This window comes from Gossypium raimondii, chromosome 5, assembly GCF_025698545.1.
Source record: "Gossypium raimondii isolate GPD5lz chromosome 5, ASM2569854v1, whole genome shotgun sequence".
Classification (NCBI taxonomy): Eukaryota; Viridiplantae; Streptophyta; class Magnoliopsida; order Malvales; family Malvaceae; genus Gossypium; species Gossypium raimondii.
The window spans coordinates 6,741,624-6,763,976 of NC_068569.1; the positions used below are offsets into that span (position 1 = coordinate 6,741,624).

The 22,353-nt window shown below is 30.8% G+C and overlaps 3 protein-coding genes across 4 annotated transcripts; 1 reads left to right on the plus strand and 2 right to left on the minus strand.

Moving 5' to 3' along the window:
* Window positions 1–687: 687 nt before the first annotated feature.
* On the minus strand, window positions 688–3,950 carry LOC105770227 (phosphoinositide phospholipase C 5). The gene is made up of 9 exons (XM_012591328.2): window positions 3,106–3,950; window positions 2,774–2,970; window positions 2,560–2,695; window positions 2,231–2,467; window positions 1,889–2,124; window positions 1,677–1,794; window positions 1,427–1,579; window positions 1,233–1,319; window positions 688–1,146 (listed from the first exon to the last, which is right to left on the minus strand). Exons 1-9 carry the CDS (start codon window positions 3,430–3,432, stop codon window positions 841–843), a joined length of 1,797 nt encoding a protein of 598 aa, XP_012446782.1. The 5' UTR covers window positions 3,433–3,950; the 3' UTR covers window positions 688–840.
* A 6,825-nt stretch (window positions 3,951–10,775) lies between these two features.
* Window positions 10,776–13,162, plus strand: LOC105768306 (small RNA-binding protein 11, chloroplastic). Of its 2 annotated transcripts, XR_001125823.2 has the most exons (5): window positions 10,776–10,919; window positions 10,989–11,057; window positions 11,171–11,277; window positions 11,581–11,704; window positions 12,617–13,162. XR_001125823.2 is itself a non-coding variant. In XM_012588177.2 (4 exons), the coding sequence occupies exons 1-4, from the start codon at window positions 10,883–10,885 to the stop codon at window positions 11,650–11,652; spliced, it is 285 nt and encodes a 94-aa protein (XP_012443631.1). In that variant the 5' UTR covers window positions 10,776–10,882; the 3' UTR covers window positions 11,653–11,945. The 2 variants fall into 2 exon arrangements, 1 of the variants encoding a protein (XP_012443631.1); XM_012588177.2 differs by lacking the exon at window positions 12,617–13,162 and having other exon boundaries at window positions 11,581–11,945.
* Window positions 12,559–16,257, minus strand: LOC105768302 (phosphoinositide phospholipase C 4). The gene is made up of 9 exons (XM_012588168.2): window positions 15,749–16,257; window positions 15,122–15,318; window positions 14,766–14,901; window positions 14,455–14,682; window positions 14,091–14,326; window positions 13,838–13,955; window positions 13,364–13,504; window positions 13,197–13,283; window positions 12,559–13,016 (listed from the first exon to the last, which is right to left on the minus strand). The coding sequence occupies exons 1-9, from the start codon at window positions 16,061–16,063 to the stop codon at window positions 12,723–12,725; spliced, it is 1,752 nt and encodes a 583-aa protein (XP_012443622.1). The 5' UTR covers window positions 16,064–16,257; the 3' UTR covers window positions 12,559–12,722.
* Window positions 16,258–22,353: the final 6,096 nt, after the last annotated feature.

Here is a 22,353-nt window from a genome sequence, read left to right on the forward strand (position 1 = left end):
ACAGTCCATATTCCAATGCATATATGAGCTCATTCATGAGGGATGAAAATGGCTTATTTAACACGTTGCAGCTAGCTTTTTTTACTTGATACCAAGGGAACAGATTGCTTGTCGTTGTCATTCGCTTAGAAACGGTAAAATTGAAAAGGTCAAAGAAAGAGCAAAGAATGAAGTGGGGACCGCTGCTTTTACTCACACTCCTCTAAAAGCAAAAAATTGCTTCGAACCCTGAGATATTTTTATTCTCTAACCAGCCGGGCAAGGTAAAGAATTTCTTACGGTTTTATTATTAGGGGAATCTATGCATTGTGGACTATTGAGCTGGCATCTATACCTGAATATTACTAAATTAAATTACAAAGTATACTGATAGGCATCTTTTCTGTCAATTGGCTATATAATACTACTACCTTTATCAACTACTAATTGTTCTTGCATTTTCATTACTACACATCAACCTAAGGGAAAAAAATATTTATTACGCTAATCTTGGATGAAAACAGGGTGCTTAAGAGATATCGAATTCTAATAAGTGCTATAAGTATATAGATATGTAGGTATCCCTTTGAGTTTTAAAAACATTACATTTCAAGTTATAAACTCTTATCGTTTGTAAATGAATGGAGAAAATTTATTATCTTAATTTGCTTCATATTTGTATATTTTTATGGTTTATATGAATTTAAGTTGCTAAACGTTCAATTGATTTCATCCCCAGGATCCAAAATTGAAATTTGGTGTGTTCTTGTTTCGGAAGACTGGTATATATGTTGTGGGACTATCTAATGCATTTGCATAAACATATCCCCGAGTGTGGGGAAGTACAGTCCCACGTAAAGACTAAATATCTACTTGGACAAACTCAAAGCGTAGAAGCAGCCTAAGTGAAGTGTACTCCTCTCCTTTGCGGTTAAACAGAGGCACAGCCCTGAAGCCTGGTCTTAATTCGGACACCGGCAGACATGTCTGGCCAGCGAAATCATCTTTCTCAGACATGTTATATTCGTGAACTTCGATTCTAAGTAAAGCTATTTCCGGAACTGTCAATTGGAACGTGAACTCTTCATCCCACACTCGGGTCCAATTGCCTTTTCTTTTCTTTGTTTTCTTCATTGTCTTGTCTGCTGGAACACCTGCTATACCAACCTGTTTTCGAGATTGGAGTTACTCGAAAATTCGAGGGATTGGATGATTGATTGATTGAAGCACTGTTATAAGCAAGTTATGCTTACCCTGGTATAGAATTCTGGTGAAGACCAAAGATTGAGGTACCTTTGTTTGAAATCTAAATGCCATCCATCTCCCATGTGTACTTTAACCTGTTGAGTAACATGGGAAGGTAAATTAGAGAGAAAGAAAAGATGATTACAATGGTGGAGACTGAGGAATCAATTTTTATTTGTTATAAAACTCCATTGAGTCTCACTTTTAAAATTTTCTTCACTGGCAGCTTTGCTTTGGCATCAAAAACCTGATCATTTGGACCCACGTTCATCAGAAAGTCTGGCTTTTTCACATAGCCACACCCTCCATTGGATCCAAACATCCCATGCATCAACCACAGAGGCTTTCCATATCCCTGAAACCAAACCATAAAAAACACATGCTCAAAAAACATCACTAACAATCGAAAACTATTTTGGATATGGAAGAAAGGGAAATACTAAAAGCCGAACCTGCATGTTCAATGCAACCATTTGAGCCCCATGCATCCAACCAATTAAAGGATTGTAGTTTGAGGAGTTAACCCGAGTACCCTTAGGATATATCCTCAAAATGTTCCTTTGTGTGAACCTAAAGCACCATTGATTTCAAGGATTAAATATTAGAGTAGGTGCACTCATAAATGAACCACTAACATAAAAGCCATCATAATAGCTGTTTGTACCTTACGACGTCTGTTCCATGGCAGACAGTAGCCTTTTCAAACTTTTGTTCACTCAAACTAAGGCGTCTAACTTTATCTTTCTCAACTTTTAGTTTCTCCCTCAGCTTTCCCTTAGGCTTTCCAGCTGGAATGGAGATCAGATTCTTGTAAGCCGGTGCTCCCAACGGCCGCAATAGCTGATCACAAGCTTCGTTGTCACCGTCACATTGACTATGTTCACTTGCATCACAGTCACTCTGCAAGTAAAACAGGCTAAAAGGTTTTAAAATGAGAAATTTAGGCAGAAATATGAAAAGAGATCATGATTTTTTTTCTTCTCTATTTGCTTTTTTCTCAGCTGACCTTATCGTCATCATTGGTGAGGTCTGCTGACATTCTCCCCCACGTATCTTCATCAGAATCTTTGTCTTTGAGAGAGTTACTTCCTCTGCTTGATAAGTTTTTGTCTTCAAGGTATTCTTTTGGAGGTTTAGTTGATATGACAATTCGATATTTCAGTTCTTCCGGGGAAGGGAATTCTTTCACACAATCAGATTCAGGAGGACAAAACAACATGTTCCCAAATGTTTGGATCACCATCTGCAGATATATAATAAGCACTAATTAGAAATGTATAACTTTCCAGGAAAGATTGATGGACATTAAAATTGTAAAAGAAAATGACGAAAAACCTGAGCAACTTTAGCTTGAAGATCTGGGGTAAGGTGGTCTTCGAAAGTAATTATCACTGGGTATGGAGATGCAGAAAAAGCATGCTCTTTAATGGATCTCAAGCATTTAATCAGCTCCACTGGAGTTGTCAAAGTCCTACATTTAAAAAATACACATTTTAAAAACGAAAACCCTGAATTTATTTACCAGTTTTTTTTTTTAAACTGTACATACCATCCATGAAGAACAAGAACATCGTCTTTCGAAGAATTTGGCCATAAATCGAGTTCCACTACTCTTAAACCTCTCTTGAGGGCCTTTATGATTGGAACATCGCTGCAATCACTGCTGATTTGATTTCCAGTCAAATATGAATTGTGACCAGTGTATATGAAGTAGTGGGAAAGTGGAGCTGTCATGTCTTGATGAACCTGAATGGATTTTGTTCTAGGTCAAAACATGGAATATGTACTTTTTTTTATTTTCTCTCCAAACAAGCATCTAATGTTTAACTTTCCCAGCAACCAAACAAAACATCAGGAAAGAAGCAGCAAAAGGATTTATACCTTATTAAGTAGAGGAGGATTGAGATCCACACAGAATAAATAAAACTGAAAATCTTCTAGACTTAAAGCCAGCTCTGGTAACTTTACATTGTTATGCCTCCTTTTAAACACTTCCTCCACAATCCTTTCAGCATCTTCCATGGAAGCTTCAACATCACCTTGAACCTCCACCAAGAACCGTCTCAGCTGTTCCACCGTCATGCCGGAGCCACCTCCGGTGGCGTACTTCATGAAAACCTCCTTCACATCAACCGGTGGCCCCGCCTCGGTGACCCCAAACTTCTTAGGGAAGCAGATACACATGCTATAATCTCCCATGTACCCCATACGAGAAACTAGCCCTGTCACACCCTACTTTTACTGAATCAGATCAAGAAAAGAAAAACTTCAAGTGCGTGATGACAATCTTTTGCTTTCCTTTGTTTCTACCTTGCCGTTGAACTGGAGAGGTGATTATACATGCTCCCCTGTAAACATTCTTTATATATCAGATCTGTTCAACAAAAAAATCCCGCCTTCTTTGTTTACTGCCATTAGAGAGATTCCTGGAAGTTGGATTATTCTCACACATGCAAATTTGAAACAAAATAAAGAAACGGAAGAAGCGAGTTATCTTTTGACAAAATATTGGTACTTGTTTAGAAACAAGAATAATCTGTGATAGTCGTGGATGATTAATTTATATTACATTAAAATTGTAAGTGTAAGATTCTTGCAGTGTTTTCTTAGTCAAGTCACTCTCTTTTTTGTACGTTGATCGTTAAAAACCACTTTTTTATTTGTTTATTTTGTTTTAGATAAAGCTTGTGGTGTTTTGTCCATCTTCTGTGAAGATAGATGCCTTTGTGGCTTTGTTGATTATTATTTTCACACGGTAAGAAAGAAAAAGGAAGAAGAAGAGAGAATCCCTTTTTTTTCTGTTTAAATGACTACACTCAGAAAAAAAAGAATCTATTCCAAGTTGTTGCATTACTACTCAGATTCGAATCGATTTTTTTAAATTGGTCCCTTTCTAATCCAATGGATAACACATATCACAATACGTGCCTGCTCTAAAATTTACCCTATTTCTTATAATCGCTATTTTTCATAATTTTATAATTTAATTTTTCTAAAATTACTTTTTAAATTTTAAAATTTAAGTTAAATTTGATAGTACCATATTTTCATAAAACAAATACTTACTTGATAACCATATAATGTAGTGAATTTGAATTTAACAAAATGATTCTAATAATTAGATATGAATTTTGAAATCTAAAAAATAAAAAAAATATAAAAATTAAATTCTAAAATTATAATGAAAAGATTTCCAGAAACAACACGAAGATACCTTGGAAGAAGAGTGACAGTGAATGAGTGGTTTGAGTGCTAAGTGTAAAAGTTACTGCCAGATATGTGTACCTACCTTGGACTGCCCACAAACACTGGACCTTCATCTTATCAACCACCATTCACGTTATGAAATTTGGCTTCTTTTTCTTTTTCGTTTATTTGATTTGAGATATATATATATATATATAACGAAGCAAATCAGGATATTAGTTGACTCAACGATTGGATATGTAATTCATGTTTGGATACTTATTTTTTACATTGACATTGAATTTTTTATTTTAACTATGGAAGTTTGTAGTTCAATAATAAGAAATTAATTTTTTTACATGTTTTAATTTATATATATTTAAAATAAATAGATGTAAAGTTAAAAAGCTCCCAAGTGTACTAAACAATAATGTTATTTGTTTTATGATGGAGATCTCTTTTGTTAGACCATTACTATTCTTGTGATGATCAAAATATTACGTAGAAATGCTATTTTAATCTTCAGGCGCCATGGTTCTCTTACAATTGAGACTGATTATTAGTATGTTTAAGTTTTCGTCATTCAATTCTAAAGAAAAAAAAATTATAAAATGGTTATTAAATTATTTAAAATTTTTTATTTAAGTCATTAGATTGTTAAATTTATTGTTTATGGCTTTTTTTGTTCGCACCGTCTGTACCAATTGAAAACTCTATTTCCCCTTCTCTTCTATAGTTTCTTTTTTTTTCATGAAATAGTTTTGAATGTCACGAACCTACGAATCAAAATTCAAATAGTTTTATTCTCTGATTTCTGACATTGACCTTTAGATCAACTTGGATCTGCGAATCCACCGTATCGGTCACCAAATTGTCACTCAAAACTCAATAGTCAAACTTTTAAAAGGAAAACATAACAATCCGGTGACTTAAATAAAAATTTTTAAATAGTTCAATAACTTAAATAAAAACATACAATGACTATTTTGTAACTTTTAAAAATTGCATGACCAAAACATAAACATACTAATAATTTAGTGACTTTAATGGTAGTTTTCCCATTTAATATTTTCCTTATATCTTTAAAAATACATTAAATTTATTTTTGGTAGAGAAATTTTACTAGTAAAAGTAGAATGCAAACATATAAATATATAACCGAAGAAATACAAAACAAAATCAAAGCATGTAGAATTATTGAAAGTAAGATTTAAGGCCAGTTCTTCATTGCTTTTGAAAAGTGTTGTGGATAAGTACTTTTGAAAAGTTTTGTTTAAAATTTAAGTGTTTAGCATTAATATCAAAAAATACTTTCTTTTAAAAATACTTTTAGAGTCAGAAGTGATTTTTTTAAGTAATAAAAACCTCAGACTTCAGCTTTCAGGAACTTTATGTTTGTGCACGGATTGTAGGTTGATGGAGATGTTTGATTTTCATCTATTCAATTATTCCTTCTAACCATTATTGAATCAATCTATTTTATTTTATTTTTTCAAAATTGGTTAATGACATCAGCAGCGCCAGCATGGCAGAGGGTAACGTGATTAACGCTGATTTTGTGAATAACGTGAATAACTTCCTCTAATTGCTTCTCATTATTACAAGATTTAATGCAGATTTTAGCGCCTAAAGTATATTACTTTTTCACTTTCAACTTAAATTTTTTTATTCACTCCGATCTCTAATATTATTAAATGGTTCAGTTTAGTCCCAAGGTTATCGGATATTTTTGGTTCAATTTTTTGGACATTAAAAGAATGGTTAGAATATCCAATCAACTATAAATTATAATGGATATTCGTTAACGCCACGATAATGCCACAATTCAGTAAAAACCTAAAAGAACTTTAAAAGTATAAATAAATATAAGTGTCTAAAAATAAAAATATGTGAAAAGTAATAAAAATATCAAAACTTATAAAAATAATAAAATTGTAAAATATTGAAAATTTAAAATGTTTATTAGAAATCGTAAAAGCTTTTAAAATTATTAAAATTTTTAAAATAGAAAAATATAGTATATTGGCATAAAATAAACGTTGGATAATTACATTTAAAATATTAAAATTTGATATAAAAATCGTATGTGATAATACAATCAATTTTTATAAAAATTATACTTTCAACATATTCTAATAAGAATTGAATAAATTTTAAATCAATTTATAATAATTTAAAATACATAAATGTTTAGTACTTTACCAATGTTATTGGCAACATGTTTATTTGACTCGGCTCCCTATTTAATGTCTTGAGTAAACTTCATTCATCAATCATTATGCACATGCTATTTTTATTTTATACCAATGTTCTTTAGATTGGTTAAACACTCAGATAGTAATTTTAAGATATTGCATAAATAATTTGTTTTGAGAGAGTAAAAATTATTTAGAATAATTAAAAATATTATTTAATTGTGATAAATTATTTTTATTACAAGTTTGTCTAAATTTAACACCTAAAAATATAACAGTTATAAAATTTGATCAATTGAATTATAAAACATTTTTCGTAGGTGATATGCTTCTAAAAACAACAATCTCATCTAGTAAATGTGATTTATAAAATTTTATAAATATTAAATTTTATAATATATTTTAATTTTTAGTAAATCTTTTATATTTTATATTTCATTGTGTAATTTTATAATTATATATATTTATAAATTCTTAAATATTTTTGTAAATATTTTATATATGCTATGAAATAAATAACAAAGAAAGTAAAAGAACAAAAATAGGTAAGCAAAAAAACGTATTTCTATTGATCAATAGGAAGAATACAATATTACTCCAAAGTCTATATTTGTAAACATAAGACGCAAAAATGAAATAAAATTATACTTTTAATGAATATTGAAGTCCTCAAGTACATCAAACTTATATTAATTTTGATTTGCATCCACTTTATAATGAAATATTCATAACAATATATCACAATGGCATCATCATATGACACATAACAACATATAATTGGCTAGATCTCTTAGTCGATAGTTAGTAATATTAAAGATTAAACTAGAAATGACTGATAACGTTAGGCACTGAAATAAGCTAAAAAGCTTTAAAACCAAAGTGAAAAAACAATATACTATAAAAACTAAAGAATTAAAGTATACATTAAACCTCATTACAGCAACAATTAAACTAAAACTCATATCCTTTAAAAACAAAAAACCGGTACACTTAAGTTATTAGCATAAAATTGTATATATAATATTTTGTAAACTATTATTGTGTATTTTCAGTAACTATATGGATTTAAGTTCTGTTTATGCTATTTTCTAAAATATCATATTTTAATTCTTTTATATTTGTATTATATAATTATATTTTATTGAAAAATAAAAAATATATAAAATCAACACTAATCATCGAGCCCTCAAAGTATCTTAAATCATTCAATTTTATCCATTAATTCATTTTGAGATATTTTAAGGTTGTGATTTAAGCTATTTGATTTTAAAAATAATTATAAAATTATTGTGTTTTTAATTCATTTTTAATATTTTTTTCAAATGAAATGATATTTAATTACCTACTATTAAATCTAATAATAAACCAGCAGCTTTTTTTGGTGGGGTAGGAAATTGACCTACTTTTTAGTCAATTGTAGGTCATCCACTTGACAATGGGAAGTTGAAGGTTCCATCTCTGGCCCTTTTTTGAAAGGGTTAGTTTACACTTTAGCTCCTAAACTTGGTAACTTGTAATTATTTGGTACCTAACTTTTTTTAGACTTCACTATAATCTAAATTTAAAAACCTTAAGCCACTTTTTTTAATTACCTAACTTACGCTTTAATATTTATTAATTAAAATACATTAAAATTCAAAAACTTTTGACTTTAATATCTCCCTTTTTGCCTCTTACCTTCTCCTTCTTTTTCTTCCTAATCCCTCACCTTTCTCAATTTTTTTGGTTTGGTCCCTAAATTTCATGTCTTTGTTTTAAAAGAAAAATTGAAAATCCATTTTGTAATTTTTCTAGTAGGCGAGAAAGAATAAGAAAGTAAATGATTTATTTTTAGCTTTTTGGGTCAGAGTTCTCTGGCTCATCACCAAAAATGGCTTCCTTTTGCCCACTATGATTGATTTTGATTTTCGTTTTCCCTTTCTCTTGTTTTTCTTTGGGTTCCATGCTTGAAGAAAGTTCTTATTCTATTATCCTTTTGTTTCCCTCGTTTGAATTAGCTTTGGAAAATGAGAATGGTAGAGCTTTGTGAATGGGGGCAATTTACCAAAAAAAGCCTATTTTTTTAAATTACCGAAATAGGCCCGGTATTTTATTATTTACCAGAATGGGCATTTTTCAGCAAATCGCGTCCACGTCAGCGCGATATTAGGGGACGTGCCAGGAAATCGCGGCCACGTCAACGCACTTTGCTGACGTGGCCGCGTCTTGCCCATCTATGAAATTTCATGTATATAGTTGCACTAAATTATTTAAATTATTTATAATACCTAAATTATCCCTATTTATTTGTTATATTACATAAAATACTCCTTTGAAAATACAAAACATTTTGATAGCTAATTTAAAATTTATTCTTCACAACTAATGAAAATCATTTAAAATGCTAAAACTAGATCTGTTTGAATAAACTATAAGAAAATCCTTGGAATGCTGTGATTTCTTCGTCTTCAACGAAAGATCTCGAGAAAGATCACGGTGAGGAAAGCTTGTGCTTAATGAGGAAGCAAATTTGGACACTCGGAATCATCTAACAATTATGTAGAACAGCAGCCGTCTTTCTTCACAGCTGAAACATCATCCCGAGAGCCGACATTGATGGTTTGTCCCTTGGGCAATGTTGTTTGATAATTCCCTCATTCGAGTGCTTTTCGACTGATCACATGATGTATTTGAGTTAGTATTTCAGTGAATGCATGCTCAACATTTGTAGATTCAAGGGCAGATGTTTCCATAAAGAAGCGCGTAAACGTGGGAGCGACTTATCTGTTTACTTTTTTCTCCAAAACCCTAAAAATTTTAAAAACCCTAAAATCTTAAACCCTAAAATCCAAAAACCTACAAGTCAAGAAATCGCGGCCACGTCAGCACGTTTTGCTGACGTGGCAACAAAATCGCCCCCTTGAGGACACGATTTGTTGCCACGTCAGCAAAGCGCGCTGATGTAGCCGCGATTTCCTGGCACGTCCCCTGAAATCGCGCTGTCGTGGACGCGATTTGCCGGAAAATGGTCAATTCCGATAAATAATAAAATATTAGGCCCATTTCGATAAATTTATAAAAAAATTAAGCTTTTATTGGTAAATGGCCCGTGTGAATGTTGCTGGATCGGGCCTTGAGCAACAACAACTTGAACAAGTTTTGGTGATGGTGTTGTGGAAGAAGAAACTGAGGGAGAAGAAGAAACGGTGATGGGATGAAAAAACATTTTTCATTAATAAAGTGAAAAAATAAATTAACTAGTTTTTCTTTTTTAATGAACATCGCGTTTTTATCCACGTGTTAGTTGATGTTAAAAAACGCAACTGTATTAATTAGGTATAAATATAAGTTATCAAGTTTATAGGCTAAAGTGTACATTAACACTTTTTGAAAATGTATTTAAAAGAATGGTAAACTATCATCCAATTATGGGTCCCTTTTTTGGGGAATTTTTAAAATTGGTCACATTGAAATGGTTTTTTGTGCATTTCCGTTAAATACCATTAAGTATACGATAGAAAGGTGAGGTGATAATTAAAAATTAATATAATAATAAATTTAGTCCAGCTTTTACATATTATATTAGTTTAGTTATAATTTTAAAATTAACTCTCAAAATTTATAAATAATATCAATTTGATCTCAATCTTAAGAAAATTCAAAAAATATAAAATATATGGATATCTTATTTACAACAACTTTAAGAGAAAATAGATTAAATTGTTATTTATCTACAAGTATTCACTCGGTGATATGGACAGATCTATGTCGAGGAGACATAAAAAACAAATGAATATTTATATAAAATTCATTATATAAATCAAAGCTTGTGGGGTGAAAAAATATTTTATATTAAAAATATAGGTGGATTCGCAATCAATTTTATTTTCCTATTATTGAACATGCATTTAATTATTAGTTTTAAAGTTTTGTTATTTTATTTAGAGATGGTATAAAACTATACTAAACAAAATGTATTATAATAATATTAATTATAATTAAAAATGTTTTTATATTTTTATAATTGAATTAATGATTCAATTAAAGGTTTAATTAATTCAATAAAAATGTTTAAATATAAGTTTTAGATTAGAGTAGAAACAAAATTCTAATTGGCTATAGCCCAAGTCCAGATAGCCAATAGTTACAACACCATAATTTCATCTAATCAAAATTCAAAACCGAAGGTAAGAAGCCTATATGGCTTACAGTGGCAACAGACGTCGTCGTTTGGTGCAGCTGTGATGAATAAGTACCTACTTTAGGGTCCCGTTTTGCCGACACTGTTTCACTCTCAGATGGCTAAGATATTGGGGACTCAGCTCTTTGTTCACAGTTACTACCTCTCTTTATCACTTTCCTCTGCATATTTATTCTGGAATTAATTCTTACAGTTGATCGCAGGGTTGTCATTTTTCACAAACCATCAAGAGCTTAAGACTTTATTTGCACCATTTGGTGTTGTTAAAGAAGGTACTAAATTTTTTCGCTCAGTTTTATTATTATTTCTGTTTTCTTTTTCTATGAAAATCATAGTATTTTATCAATTCCCATATTGGGTTGTCGTTTTTTCTTTGTGAGTGTAGCTAGGCTCATTAGAGACCCCAAAACTCAAAGGCCTAAAGGGTTCGGTTTTGTTACATTTGAAACCGAGGCAGAAGCTCAGAAGGCACTGAAAGCGATGAATGGCAGGGTAATCTTCAAATGTCACCAACTTTTGTTTATCTGTTTTTTTTTTTTTTTGCATCTTACACTATCTGAGAATCCTTCAAATTGGAGTTTGAATTAATTGTATTTGCGGTTCAATAAAGCACGATTCAGTGTAAAAAAGTTCAGTTTATGGCTGAATCAATCTGATCAATGCTCACTCACTATGTTAGTGTCGTTTAAAATTCAGATTTCTGAGCATTTTTCTTGTTATCGAAATATTCCGTGAAATGAACTTTGAATACTCCTTTTTCTTACATGTTATCGTTGTTTGGTTCTTTTGCACAAGATTGTCCGTGGAAGGCTGATATTTGTTGAATACGCAAATGATAAGTCTCAAAAGACCGATGCAGACAGTTGAAAAATGGCACGCTAATGCCCGTTTCAAGATCTCCTCATCTTACCAACACCTTGTAAGTCAGTTTCCTGCTTAGAGAAGTCAAAAAAATTGAAAACAATATTTTTGTAGAATGTGAATCTGCATTGGTGAGCAGCGCATGTATCAACATTCTGTGAGAACATTGTGATTGTTATTATCATTTGAAGAAAATGCAACCATGGCCTGCCTTTTCCGGGTTTGCTGGCTAAATTGCATCCTTCAAAAGACTATTGATTTGCTTTGCTTAATACATGATTCTGGGAAGGTTTTATGTTCTTTGCCCTATTATGAGTTTTGTTATTATTTATTATTGTAATCCATTCTTTGATAACAGGAGTCTAAATTTAATTGTCTTCCAGCTTGGTTAGATAAAATACAAAATCGACTAGCACAGTATTGAATACGGGGTATGAGAGAGTTTTTGTTTTCGTATTTGGGGCCTATGTTACTTGGACTCAAACTCATATGCGTGTGTTAGATACGGATATATTCAATTTATTGTAAGTTACTTTTATGTATTTGAAGATGACATTGAAGTTGAACATTGAGTGAGCAAATTAACAAAGTAATGTCACTATGCATCAAAACTTCAAAAATAAAAGTATGAATAATAAGATGAAATTGGTGAAGCATTTAATTTAACGAGGCTAATATGCATTCCACCAAGGAAGCATGGAAGAATAATCTATACATGGCATATCCAGGAGCAAAATTGACATAATGCACAGGAGAATTATAAGGTGTAGAAACCTCTCTTGGACTCAGAATATGGTTACGTGCATTTCCCTTTTCAAGTTTTTCCATTTGGAGTAATTCTTGATGAATCATATTTCTATAATAATGTATGTCTGAATATGTGTGAAAAATCAGAGTAATAACAGCTAGAAGTAGATCAAACATTTGTCATTATTTTTTTATTAATTTTTAAGTTTTTTTTCTATGGCAGACAGGAGAAAATGAAGCTGAAGTAGCTTCTACTACCGATGGAGCAAAATAGGTAGTCCTTCAACCAAACCAAAAAAAACACAAAAAATTAACAAACCTCTATAGTCTCACACAAAATCAAACCGCATAAGAAGTCTGGTAGAGTTTAACTTCTCTCCTTTGCGATCAAAGAGGGGAACTGCCCGGATCCCCTGCTTCAGTTCTGAGACTGGCAAACAAGTTTGACCGGCAAAGTCATCCTTCTCGGACATGTCATATTCGTGGACCTCAACTCGCAGCAATGCCAATTCAGGAACAGTCAATGGAAATGTAAATTCTTCATCCCAAACAGGTGTCCAGTTGTCTTCTTTTATCTTCGTTTTCTTCATTATTTCATCATCTGGCACTCCTGCTATTCCAACCTGCATTAACAAATTCAGAGTTAAAATTCAGTAAGCATGTTTATCATTACTCAAACTACACTGCACTTGGCTGGTTCACTGTAAATTTTGCTGGAATACACGGAATATTGAAATATATCAGAAAATTGTTTTGACACATTAAACAATTAGTATCTCCGGTTACCAGTGTAATCATCTTACCTTTGTATAGAAATCAGGTGGCGAATAGGTGTCAAAGTGTGTGTGTTTAAAATCTAAGTGCCATCCATCTCCCATGTAGACTTTCACCTGTCGGGTAGATGATAAGAGGATTCAATAAAAGGATGCTGGGAAGGATGAGAATCTTTTGATATTTGAATAATGTTTACCCTTAATCTCTTCTTAACAGGTAACTTAGCTCTCTCACTGTTCGCATCCACATTCATCAGGAAATCAGGTTTTTTTACATAACCACAGCCTCCATTAGCTCTAAACATCCCTTGCATTAACCAAAGGGATCTACCATATCCCTGCAATTATACCACAACCTTGTCAGTTGGATTTATAAAACTTTGGGTCATAACTCATAACAACAAACTTTTGCATTGCAATGAAGGATAAATAGCATTGAAGAAAATGCTCTTAGCATTTATATAGTATGATCAAATTCAATTTGCTTGGGTTTTTGAATTCAATGTCGAAGAACACCTTCAGGAAGTTATATTTTTGTTTCCACTACTTTTAATTTAGTCTAAACAAAAAAAAAAAAAATGCATAACTAAAATCTGCATGAAACGCTTAAACAAAACCTGCATTTCAGAATACCATGATTAGGGGAACTGAAATAAGTATAGAAACAAAACCTGCATGTTAAAGGCAATCATTTGAGCTCCATGCATCCAACCAATTTGTGGCTTGTAGTTTGAGGAGTTAAACCGAGTACCCTTGGGATATATCCTCAGGAAATTCTTCTGGGTAAATCTAAATGCATTAATGAAAGGAAAATTTGGGAATTAGGAAAAATTAATAATAAAGAAGAAAAATCAATTACGTTTTACATAATATTTACCGTATCATACAAGGAATGTCTGGTTTGAAATTAATGCAAATAATTACCTCACAAGATCAGTCCCGTAAGACACAGTAGCCTTTTCAAGTGCTTGTTCACTCAGACTAAGGCGCCTAACTTTATCGGGTTCAACTTTTAGGGCCTCCTTCAACCTACCTGTTATTTTGCCACCAGGAATGGCAATAAGACTCTTGTAACCAGGGGCTCTTGAAGAGTCTACCTCAGGTTCAAACGCATCTGAATCTTCATCATCCTGATTGTTGTCACTTGCATCACTATCAGTCTGCAACCAAAAATCTACATAAGTATTCAAAGATGGACCTATCTAAGTGCACCTGTAGAAGATTCCTTGTAATCTACGTATTAGGTTAAATGAAACCAACATGTAACTCGATTCATTTCAAAACATACCTTTTCATCTTCTTGTTCAGCTGTAAGTTCTGTTGGTTCTTTTCCCCAAACATCATCATCTGAATCCTTCTCCTTTTCTTTGTCCTTGTTAGTCTGAGCTTCAAGGTACTCTTTGGGAGGTTTGGTTGAAATAAGGATCTTATACTTCAGATCCTCTGGTGCAGGGAATTCTTTTAAGCATTCAGATTCGGGACGAAACAGCATTTTCCCAAATGTTTGAGTAACCATCTACAATGACATTAGCCAAAGGTGATTCCATTCTCAAGCATAAATGGAAGATTAAAAGATAAAGAACTATATAAGGTAAGTACCTGAGCAACTTTTGCCTGAAGTTTTGGAGTCAGGTGGTCTTCAAGAGTAATTACAACGGGATATTCGGATGCACTAAAAGCATGCTCTTTAATGGATTTTAAACATTTAATGAGTTCCACCGGAGCTGTCAAAGTCCTATCATCATAGACAGACAAATCAACGATTGTTCGACGAGTAGAACAAAACAAAAATTGAACCAAACCTGCTAACCAGTGCTAGAAAAGTAGGCATTTTGCCTCGTAAATCAAGAGGAAGAAAATTAATACCACTTCTATCAAGACAATACCACATTGAAAAACAAACCGGTACAGTTCCACGTAACATTCCAAGAACAAAGATATTAAAAGAAATTTACCTTCCATGTAGAACATCCACATCATCTTTTGTGGAATTTGGCCATAGATCAAGCTCCACCACTCTTACTCCTCTCTTCAGTGCCTTTATGATTGGGACATCGCTACAGTCGCTACTGAGTTGATTTCCAGTTAAATACGAATTGTGACCAGTGTATATGAAATAATGGGATAAAGGAGCTGTCATGTCATGGTGGACCTGAATGCAAAGATCGTACTAATTGTCAAACAAATGGTCGCATAATCCCCAAACATGCATACACAGAAAAAGGTGAAGCACTAATCAAGCAGGGATGAACACTCCTCAATTTTGTCTAAAATTGTAAAAATTTACCAAGTGTTTGGATCAAAGTTTCAAAACCCTTTTGACTTTGCATTAAGAGAACACCTCTTCAAACAAGAAACCAATTTTGATATAGTTTTCAGGAGCATCCTTCATCGCCAAAACAAGGGGAAAAAAGGGTAACATTTGGAGTGTATGGTAAGTATCAAAATTAACCTCCATCAGCTCCAACAATATAATCCTTAACACACTAACCAGATCCCACTGATGATAACAGTTTTTATAACAAAAAAAAAAAAAAGGACAGATGAAAAAACCAAATCATCGAAAATAAGAAACGGGTCACCTTATTATCGATTGGCGGATTTAGATCTGCAGAAAACAAGTAATGATGGAAATCATCGAGGGTCAATGCGTGTTTTCTGAACTTCGCCATATGGTGTCGTTTCTGCAGAACCTGCAGCAGAATCTCCTCCGCGTCGGAGACCTTGGCACCGCCTTGCCCCTGCACATCCACCAAGAACCTATGCAACTGCTCCGCCGTCATTTGAGGCCCACCTTCGGCGTACTTCTCGAATGCAGCTATAACATCCGGTGGTGGTGCCGCCTCAATGATTTTGAACTTCCTAGTAAAGCACCCGCACATCCTATAAGTCCCCATCTTTCAACTCTGCTTTTCTTTTCCCTTGATGAACGAAATGAAAGAAATTAGCGTGGATTGAAATGGTTTTAGAAAGTGTAGAGAAACTGTGGTTGCGTGGGGGTATTTAAATGGATTTAGGATTTGTATTATTCCGAATGCCGAAGTGGGTCTTTTGTTTCTTTATTTTTTTTTTATGTCGGAAGTGCTGGTTACTTTGGTTGATAATGAGCCGAATCATCCTTCATCCATTTACTCTGAAACCAACTTCTTTGTATCAATTATTTGTGACTTGTTTTAATATTTGACTACTAACTCGATTTTTTAATTAACATCTCACCTAAACTAAATTTGCACAAAATAATGAACCACCAAAAAATAATTATTTCATTCAATATTAAATAATAATAATAAATTATTTTTCAGATTAATCCTTTAAAACTTGGATTTAAAATATAAAATAAAATATTTCAATATAATTTATTAAATTATATATTATTTTTATTAAATTATATTTAATAATATTTTAATAAAATATTTTTAATAATAATCCTATTAAAATTTAATAATCATCTACCTAAAGTACTTTGGTCATTTCAATTTTTTTCCTTATGCTATTATAACATTATTCCATTCATCCAAACACAAAAATACTATTACAATTCTATTCCATTCCATTCAACCAAACAATTGAATTACTGATTACAGCTCTATTCCATTACAACGAACCAAACATAGTGTTTTAGTTTTTGTCCAATTCTTAATTTATAGTTTATTTTAGATTTAGTTCGGGTTTTTTCGGTTTTATTATGGTATATATAACACCCCCTAACCCTTATCCGTCACCGAAACAGGGTTACGGAGTATTACCGGACTTTTCAGATCAAATGTGAACATTATATAATCATCTAGCTTACACATCATAATTTAATACCTTTAAAACATGTCAAAACAATCATCCTAGTTTCCTAACCAATGTACCCTCATAGGTACTTCACATATATTATCAAAACAATCAAATAAAATACCATTTAAGCCAATTCTAAATTCATACCAATTTTAACCCAAATTTGCCTATATCACTCACACTTATGCATCAACTTAAACATTCCATATTAAACCTCAACTTAACACATATAATCATGTATATAAGTAACCAATATCATCTTATAACATTATTTACATTCACTTACCAAAATGACAAGCATAAGACATCCTAGGTACACGCTAACACAAAAAGAAATATACATCACCATGTTTTGAGTTCGGAACCGTTGATGGATTCTGAATCGGCAATCTGACTTTAACCTAACCTGTGCACGGATAACAAACCATACGCTGAGTATAAACTCAGTGGTATTTCTATAATCTGAATGCTTAAAAGTAAAATAATATAACATATAATAACTATAGTCATACAATTATTCAATTCATAAATAAGGTATTTATAACACATTCAATTTTTATCATTTTCTATTCCAGATAGCTTTTCACAATATGAACACAAATCATTTGAACAACAATATTGTTCATTCATATTCAATTCATAAATACAAAATTCATGTGTCTCTAACCATATTTCAAATCACCACTCAATATCAATCATAACACTATTTTACTCAATAACCCCTATTAACCTAACACGGACTCAAACAGATACATGGATCCGACCAAAACACACTAGTTTGGCACCCAATGCTTCATTGGATAATTCGAAGTAATAAGTTGACACCCAATGTCTCATCGGCCATACCGAAGTAAATTGGTACCCAGTACCTCATCGAATTTATCCAAAGTAATAATTTGACACCCAGTGTCTCATCGACTTGAAGTCGAAGTATCCCTGAACTCTTCCAATCCTATGGCATGCCATCTATATCCGATTCAACCCGATACAGTTAATAGGGTTTCAATTCATTTTTCTAATGTCACAATTATCCAATACTCAATTATCACATAAATCACAATTTCACATACATTCAGTTCAATATAAAAAATGCTAACATTTATCTTATTTACTTACCATAAACATTTAAATCAAAATAGAACAATTAATAATTAAATTCAGATTATAGAAATACAAACCAGAATTTCTGAGCTATTCCTTGTCGACTTTATCTTTTCCTTTCTTACTCAAGTTTTGGTACAACATTAGCTACGGAAATTAAAACAATTAAAATTCATCAATACAATATAATTTCACATTGAATATTTCAATTTTATTCAACTTTTGTCTAAATTCCAATTTAGTTTCTAAACCGAGACTAACTTTATTTCTTCAAAACTAATTTCATATTTCCATTCAATTTCCACTTTAGACTAAATTCAACTCTCTAATTTCACTCAAATCCCTAAATTTCAAAATTTTTACAATTTAGTCTCTAATACTCAAAACTTATAATTTATTTTACAATTCAATCCTTTTTCATTTCTTACTTAAAATTCTATCAATTTAATCTCAAGTACTTAAATTATTCAACATGAACAGCATCTAAAAATTCAATATTTTCTAAAATTTCAACATAGGTTAAGTAGTATTTAATACTAGGATTCTAAAAACATAAAATTACAAGAAAAGATACTAAATTGACTTACCAATTAAGCTTTGAACCCTTGAAAACCCTAATTTTTTTCTCCTTTTTCTTCTCTGTTTCGTTCTACTTTGTTCTTCTTTTCTATTAATTTTCTTTCATTTATTTTATGTTTTAATTATTATAACAATATAATATAATATAATATAATAATATTTACTTAAATAATAAGTAAGTAATAATTATTATAAATGAATGTATTTAAATGTTACACATTTCATTACCAATACCACACACTTGTTAATTTGAGGTTTAATTTTTTATTTAGTCCCTTCACTTTTCTCTAATCTATAATTTAACTTTCTCCCTATATGCAATCTAGTCCTTACACCTAATTACTCTTAAATTAAGCAAATTCACCTAATCAAAATCTAATTAACCACACAACTAACTTCTTAAATACACTTTCCGATACCCGTGACTATCGGGTCGTTACAGTTTAAGTTTAGATATATTCTAGCTATCAATTTGTTTGCTCGCATTTTGTAATAGCTTGATTTTAATTATAGTTAGTTGTGCATCGTATTAATTGATTCTGACTGTTGTTACACGTATGTATTATTTGTAATTGTGCTAGTTCATTCTTTTTAATTTAAGTCTCACGACTTAATTCACAAATTAGTACTTAAGCTATATCTTTTTCCTCATATTGGTATCTAATTTTTTTATCACAAATGATATCTAAATATTATTTTTTAAAGTTGGTACTTTCGTTAATCAAACCACTAAATCTATTTTTAAAAAGGCTTAACACATAAATTGACATATAAACTATTCATTTTCCCATTTTGATACCTAAATAATTTTTGTCGCAAGTGATACTTAAACTATTATTCGTTACCTATTTTACACAAAATATCATATTCATAAAAAAATTCCAGCCAATAATAATTTACCTCGTCTTATAAACTTAAAAATATATTTTTGTTATGAATATCTTATTAAGTGGATGTCCATCATGATCAAGATAAAGTTTTAATATACTTTAAATTCTAATAGTTATTAGAATTAGATCTCTACTTCTTTTATACTTCTTATGCTTATAAATAGAGACTCTGATGAAGTATTGTAATCATCCATTTTGATCAATAAAGTACATTCTCTATTGCTTTCATATTTTCTTTGTTCTTTATTCCCTCCATCTCTCTTTATTTTATAACACGTTATCAACACGATCTTGCTCAAAGTGATAGTTCCTTTTATCGATGATTAAATTTATTCTTCATGATTTCCAATATCTTTGATGGATGGTGAAGGATTTGATGTCGCTATCTATTGAAATTGTGAAATAAGATCATGAAGACTTCATTGAACATGAAAGGTACATAAACTTAATTAGATCTCTATCTTTACACTTTTTCTCAATAATAGCATCTTTAGATATTAAATCGATTTGATATATGGTTTAAATATTTGAGATGATTTTGTTTTAAGTTTTGGTTCCATGGGTTACTTATGGTTTCAAACATCTTATTTGTTCATGAAAATTAATATTGAATGACTTCTTTATGTTACTATAGTAAGTTTTATAATTAAATAATGTATTTGGCTAAAACATATTAGTATGTAAATTTGTGCTGATAAAGCTATGAAATTTATGATTGTTAAAATTTGATTTAATTCAATATAGATTATGTTCCTTTATTGTCTCTTATTATTTTGGTTATACAATTTGAAATTTTTAATATTCATACACGTAGTTTTAAAGACAATTTTGAGGAATGTCTAAATTGATTTTGGGTTGGTTCTAATATTGAATTTCAAGTTTAATTGTTGTCATTTTTAATTCTTGAATTATTTTGGTTGAAAATATTTTCAAAAACTTAAATGAGAATTACTATATTAATTTGACCGTTCGCATTTCTATGAATCTCGTTTGTATTAACCAATTGTTGTTTGATAAGAAGCATTAAAACAATTCGTGTGGTTTGATTTTGTAAATGCCTTATATTTTCTCACTATACAACCTTGGAAAACTTATTATTTTCATAAAGTTGTTAAAGGTAGTTCATACACTTTATATTTGTTAATTATTTAGAGAAATTATATAAGCAATTATAAATGGAAAAGTTTTAGTGAACATGAGATGTATGATTTTGAAGTAAATTTCATACATGTATGCAATGGTTTATGATTTTTTTGGCACTAGCATTATATCAGTTTGATATTTTAAATGTCAATTTTATCTGCACATTTGATTTGCAATAAACTTCATATATAATTTGGTTATTTCTTTCTAGTTAATTGATGATGAAAACTCTTGTGAAAAGGGCTTTAAAAGTATTTTTGGATTGATCTAATGCCTTTTAAGGTTAAACATGATAATGAATTATTTGTTTCATCGATTTTGCACATTCCTCAAGTGAATGATTACAATAAATATAATAAATTGTATAATCACTTTTGATTATTAATGTCAATTTGAACATTTGAAGATTTTGGCATATTTCCAAGTGAATATTTCAAATTATATTTCTTTTATTCAGTTAATAACATTATAGACTTCATATTGATGTAGACATTTCCGAAGTAAATGTCACAATATTGCTTATATGTGGATACAAAATAAAAGGAATGACGATAAAATTATCAATTGTCAAAATTTATATTGACATTATTAGTACAATTGAAAATATGTTAAAGTAAACTAGAAGTTTACTAATACAAATACATTTACTATTTGACGTGACCAGTTAGACTATTTTAGATTATATATGATGCGAAAATTTATTGAGAATTCATATAGACATTCATTAAAGAACCGAAAGATTCTTTAATTTAAAAGAATTCTTATATGTTGCTTGTTCTCAATGAAAATTAATTATTAGAAACTCCTAGCTAAAGTTGAGATTTAATGTCTTGCATTTCTGAAGCGAATATGGACCCATTCATCAACCATGTGGATGGTTTTGATATTATATGATTTTGGTAGAAGCATATACAAAATAATCACATGCGTTATCAACTTTCAACATATCGTTTGCGAGATTGCTTGTTTAAATGATTAATTTCATATTATGCAATTAAAACAATTCATCTTGCTAATGTTGGTGAGTTTACATCCCAAGTTTTCAATTATTATTGCATGTCAATTGGGATAAAAGTTGAACATCCTGTAGCTCATGTTCACACACAAAATGATTTAGCTGAATTGTTTATCAATTGCCTCCAACTAATAGCTAAATTATTACTTATGAGAACAAAACTTTATATTTCAAAATGAGATTATGTTGATTTACGTGTTGTACGCATCAAGCCAATAAGTTATAAATACTCTCCATTATAGTTAGTTTTTGATCAAGAGCTAAATATTTCTCATCTTTGAATTTTTGTATGTGCGTATATATTCCAATTGCTCCACTACAACGCACAAAGATGAGTGAATCCTCAAAGAAAGTTGAGAATATATATTAACTACTAGTTTCTTTATATTATTAGATGTTTTGAATGTATTCGAGATTCAATATTTATGACATGATTTGTGATTACAATTTTGATTCGATGGTTTTCTCGACATTAGGCAGAGAGAAACAATAACTTGTAATAAGTTAGGGGGAGAGTAATTGAACTAGAAGTTCAATAAGGATAACTCATTACAAGTTAATTGTTAGATGTATTTATAACCTTAATGAAAATAACCAAGTGTTATATACCATCTAATATTTTAATTTGAATCAAAGTCCCAGTAGGACAATCAGTTAGAATAAATAATAGATTGAT